At 58.0% G+C, this 5,121-nt stretch overlaps 1 protein-coding gene across 1 annotated transcript in view; it reads left to right on the top strand.

The window, feature by feature from the left end:
* Positions 1–2,574: 2,574 nt before the first annotated feature.
* LOC103610192 (homeobox protein SIX3-like) overlaps positions 2,575–5,121 on the top strand; it is a 9,483-nt gene continuing 6,936 nt past the window's right edge. Inside the window, exon 1 of the mRNA XM_008594432.1 lies at positions 2,575–2,654. Coding sequence (XP_008592654.1) covers positions 2,600–2,654 — 55 coding nt within the window. The 5' untranslated portion in view covers positions 2,575–2,599. The remainder of the gene's footprint in view (positions 2,655–5,121) is intronic.

The following is a 5,121-nucleotide window of genomic DNA, read 5'->3' as shown; positions in this document are numbered from 1 at the left end:
GGACAGTAAGCCCTGCCTGAGACTGGGGAGGAGGGGGTGAGAACTTCCCAATAACTCACAAAGAAAATTAGTTTAATAAATTAAATAATGCAGTTTACTTTGGAGAGTTCTTTTGCAGATTTATTTGATGTACAGGGGTTTGGGATGGAAGTGGGTGTGGGAGGGCATGGAGCTGAACTAACAGTTCTTTATAACAACTAAGTTTAGGATAAGTGGAGTAAAAGGGCACAATAAGGGCCCTCCCAGTTCTTGAACCTTGATTAGAGCTGAATGTTCCCATTAAGAATTAGCAATCTCCAGACAGTGAGTGAGGACATTTATGTTCTCCACCCAAGTCCTCCTTCAGAATGCAATCTCCTAGGCCAAAAATAACAGACAAACAAATAGATAAATAATCCCGGCCAAAATGCATCTTTCCTGGATTGCCATTTTCTGGGTGTCTCCAAAGAGCTGAGAGAAAGGTACAACGGTTGTCTTTGGGGTCGATGAGGCATTGGTTCTTTCCAGGAGCCAGGACTTAATCTGAAACCTTTCGCCCACTGGGCTTAACAAAGTTTCTCCCTCCGGGCCAACGTCCCTCTAGTGCAAAGCACTTGGCCTTGTGGCCTGAATCTTCCTTAGTCCTGTTCTCCCTGTGTGCGACTTCCTGTACATCTGCCCCTGTGACTGGGGTCACTCTGCCCAGGCACTGTGGCTTTTGTCTGCATCTGGACAACAGGGTGTGCACCTGTGCAATCGAATAATATGCCTGTGGACACTGCTTTATTCCTCAAATTTTGCTGTTAGTGTTATTTTGATTGTCCCGTGTATATTTGGATACAATTGCATGTACATTCCTTGCAGTCAGGTGACTCAGGTTGAGCCTGAGTTTGGAAGTGTACGACCCCCTGCGTCTGCATGGCATGGAGGGTGGGAGAGGTGTGCAAGTGCAAACGCTGGGCTTTGGGTGGGATATGAGGTTGGCAAGCTTCCTGGCCCCAGGGCTCTCTAGGTCTCTTTTACACCTTCATCTGCCCAGTTTCTTAACCTTTCAAGAGAAGGAAGGAGATCCTCCAACGATTCTGCCCCCCTGAGACCCTTCGGAAAGAGTGGGACCAGCCTCTAGGATCTCTTCTGGTGGATTGTGGCTGGGCCAGGCCAAATGGTGAGCCGAAGTCTCGAGATTACCTCCCGGCTTGCGACTGCACCCTTCATCTAGGCAGAGTGAGCCCTGTGGCTCTGGGGAGGGTGAGGACCCAATAGTGGAAGTCATGGAGCCTTGGGGCGAGTAATATACACACTTGGGAACAAAACTTTCCTCCTCGGCCTCCCGGGAGCAGCTGTATTTGTAACAGGGAACTGGCCTGGGCCCGCCCCCTCGGCCCCTCCTCCAGTCCCCATCGCGGCGCTCAGCACTCAGTCAGCAGCCAGAGCGCGCGTCCTGACCACCCCCAAGCACCCTGGGGCCGCGTCATCCTTCAGGGCCCCTGGAGTGGCCTAGGGGCCTGGATCAGGGAGAAAAGGGACCAAGAAGAGTGGACACGGCTCTCCTAGGCTGGTCTTGCGGTGTATTCCTCCGCCAGAATCCGCCTTCTTATTGCAGAGGCCGGCCGGAGCGCTGACCTCGAGTATGCGGGGGTGTGGGGTGTGGTGTGTGTGCACATGTTCCTGTGCAACTGGAAGTGGTTCCTTGTGCATTCCTGGAATCTAGTAGATGTGTTTTCTCGTGAATGTGAGAAAGATGCGGACTTGCGGCCAACTTCAGGTCAGTTTGTTCGTAAAGGGCGAATATCAATCAGTCTGATGGTCGCTCGGTGTATCTCTCCTGCGCAATCGTACAAAATGAAGCCACCTCTCCCCCTTCCCCATGCTGCCTCCCAGGCCGGTTCAAAGGTCCAAGGCCCCGGGTCCCTGAGGTCTTTGATGTGCGTGAACCCAGGTGTTCTGATCCTAGGGCCCAAGCTACCCCGGTGCCCACTTAGTCTCAGGCTGGAAAACCTCCACGAGAGAAGGAGAGCCGGAGAGCTCTTCCTACATCCACTGAAGGGTGAAGTCCCGATCTCGGCGCCCTGGACCTACCGAACTGGCATCTCTCTGCCGACCCGGTCTGGGATCCGAATTGGTGGCAGCGGTGGAGGGAAGGATTGTGAGGGAGTTGGGCTGGTACTTGACGGAGGTGGAGGTAGAAAGAGGAAAGAAAAAGAAAGAAGACTGGGTGGGGATGGGGTGGGGATGGAGTTGGGGCTGCCTCGGCGAGCGACGGCTTTTCACCCTGTGGTGTGGGGGGCTGCGTCTGTCTGCGCGGTTGCCCCCCCTCGAAAACGAAGCTAATGATGTAGTAATTTAGGAGGGGGTGAGGGGCTGGGCGAAAGGAGGGAGGGGAGAGGATGGGGGAACGCGCGTCCCAAGAGCGAAAGCAAACAGCTGTGGAGGCGCTGCCCGCGGCTCAGGCTTCCCAACAGGTTAGCTATACTGGGATCCACCCGGCATTTCGCAGGAAGGGGGGGGGAGACAGAGAGAGGGGGGAGAGAGCCTCACAAGAGGACAGAGGGAGGGAGGAAAAGAGATAGGAGCGAGAGAGCGCACCGCGCGGCTTAAAAGGAAAGACTTACACTTCCTAATGAATATTTATCCGCCGCTGCTTCATGCTCCCGGCTTCCCTCACTTTTCCACAGGTAAGATCTTCCCAGCGCCCCAGCCCTGAGGGCCCTCCCAGCTCCCCCCGTCGGGGGCGCCGCTGGCCGGTGGCCGTGGCCGTGGCCATGCGGGGCGGGAGGGCTCTTGGTAGGCGGGGGTGGGAGGGCTGCTCTGCTCGGCGCTCGGCTTGGGCGCCAGGGCGTGCGACCCCGCACGACCAAGAACCGCGTGCGTGGACTGCCTGTGCGGAATGGGTGTAAGTGCGCGTGTAAGAGTGTGTGCGAGAGGGGGGAGGGGCGGGGAGGGTGTGCGCCCGCGAGCGCGCGCGCCTGTCTCTGGCGCTCTGCGGACATTTTCCGACTTTTCTCGCCTTTGCCTTTCTGCTTGTCCTCCCCGCGAGAAGCCTCCCCCCCTCCACCCTCCGCTACCCCTACCTCTACCCCTCTCCCTGCTCCCGGCTGCCGAGACGCTGCTCTGCGGCCTGTTGTACCGCCGGCGCGAGTTCCCCCACGCCGAACCCCGGGTGTCTCATAAAAGAGGATGAATAGTTTGGTTTCCGCCGCAAACCCCAACACAAAGGCCGCCTGGCCATCGGGTCCCCTGTCCCCCTTCCTGCGGGCTTCGCTCTTGAGGTTCTGCGGCGCCAGGGCCCTAACCAAGCCCTAATCAGCTAAGACTGATCGGGATGCGGGGGTGCCGCACAGAACTTAGCAGGGATCGCCTGCCAGGCTTCCTGAGCTGAAACCCCGAGCCCGAAGACCCCTAGGGGGAGGGTGCCGCTTCCCCCAACCCCACCCCCGCCATCGCCAGCGGGAGGAGCACTGGGAACTGGGGTCCGCCAAGGGGAAAAGGGGGAGGGGGAAAGGAAGGAGGTCGGGGAGGAGCTGACGATATAAATTCTTTAAACCGACTTACCCGGCCACCTGTTGAGAATCCATTTGGGGTCGGGCCGTTCCGGAGCTGCGCGAGGTGGATATAAAACCAAAAGTTGAAGTTGGAAAAAGAAAATTCTGTCTCTGACCATGCCGTGAGCGACCCTTCAGGCTCACAGGTTCGGACAGCTGTACAGCCCAGAGCCACTTTGCCAGGTCTCCCACCACCCCAGAGCCCCCCTCATCCCACGCTTTCATGGCTCGGACAGGGACCCAGAGCCCGCGGGCGCAGCGCTCAGGGCCCAGCACCGGCAGTTCCGCTTAAGCCGGCGCAGGCTTTCTAAGCCCCGCTCAGAAGTCAAGAGCAGCAGCGCCGCCGCTCCGCGCGGCCTTTCATGCCGCAGTCGCTTCTTATTCTTGTGCCTCGGCCTCTCCGGGCGCCCCCGGACAAAGCGCCCGGAGCCGGGCCGCTCCCTTCCCGCTAAATCCCCTTCGGGGTCAGTGCGCTACCAGCACCGGGCCGTGCGCCTCTCCCGCCAGCGTGCGATTCTTAAAGAGCCGCACCCCACACCCCCGCCCTGCGCGCTCCCCCGACCTCGCCTCCCCGCCCCTCTCCTCCGGATCTAGCCCCCCACGCCGACGCCTGAGGTCCCTGCTGCCCCGACCGACGCCCGCGGATTCCCAGCCCCCTCCCCTCGCCTCCTCCCTTGAACAGCCTGTGGGCCTGGCCTCGGGGCCACAGGGCTGAGTTCCACCCTGTGCCTCAGGTCCCCTTTCTCTCAACAGCGCCTACACCTCCCTTCTCTGCCCGTACTTTTGCCCACCACCTTTGCCCAGCTCAGAGATGATCCAAAGATTGTCAGTTTAGGCTTGAATTAGGGGGGTCATGGGATGGGAAATGGTGCAGGGCATTCCAGTGGAGTTAGGGAGAGAGAAAGGAAGAGAAGCAAACCAGATGGATTAAGAACTTCACTATATCAGGGCCTACCTGGCCTTTTGGCAGAGGGTGAGGGCTGGCCCCTTCTCACTCCTTCCTAGAGATGGCCACCCTGGAATGGGGTCCTGAGGTTACCGAACTGACCAGGCCCAATGTGTGTCTGAGAAATTGTGGGCATGGGGGGAGGAGACCTCCAGAAGGCCCTAAGTGTGGATCCAGGAGCAGTCTGCTTCCCAAGCCCAGTGCATTAACACCTCCTCCCCCAGTAACCCTTAAAGGCCCAAGAGCTGGGTGTAAAAGGAGGAAATGAGAGGGTACCTTGAATTCCAACTGCCTAGGGAAAAGGGCATTGGAGGAGAGAGGGGACAGAGAGAGGAATTCTTTTTTTCTTAGAGCTGAAAGACAATTTCTAATAGGGTTCCTTATATTTAATGGCCAACCATGTCACCTGCCCCACCAAGAAAAGGGGCAGTAGATGGTTGTGTTGGTTCCCCTTCCTTCCCTAGCTCTCCCTTTCTTCCTCTCTCCCAAGCCTGTATGAGGCCCAGTCTCACCTAGCAGCTAGCAAGCCTCTGTACAGGGTGGCCCTGCCTAGGACATTTTCTTCAGGCCTTCCCAGAACTGAGTATGGTTAAAAAGAGTCTAGAGAAGGGATGGCCCTCTGTATGTGTTTGGGGGGGGGGGGGGGGGGGGGGG

Source organism: Galeopterus variegatus, unplaced genomic scaffold (assembly GCF_000696425.1).
Source record: "Galeopterus variegatus unplaced genomic scaffold, G_variegatus-3.0.2 Scaffold13, whole genome shotgun sequence".
NCBI lineage: Eukaryota > Metazoa > Chordata > Mammalia > Dermoptera > Cynocephalidae > Galeopterus > Galeopterus variegatus.
This window is presented reverse-complemented; position numbering and strand designations above follow the sequence as displayed.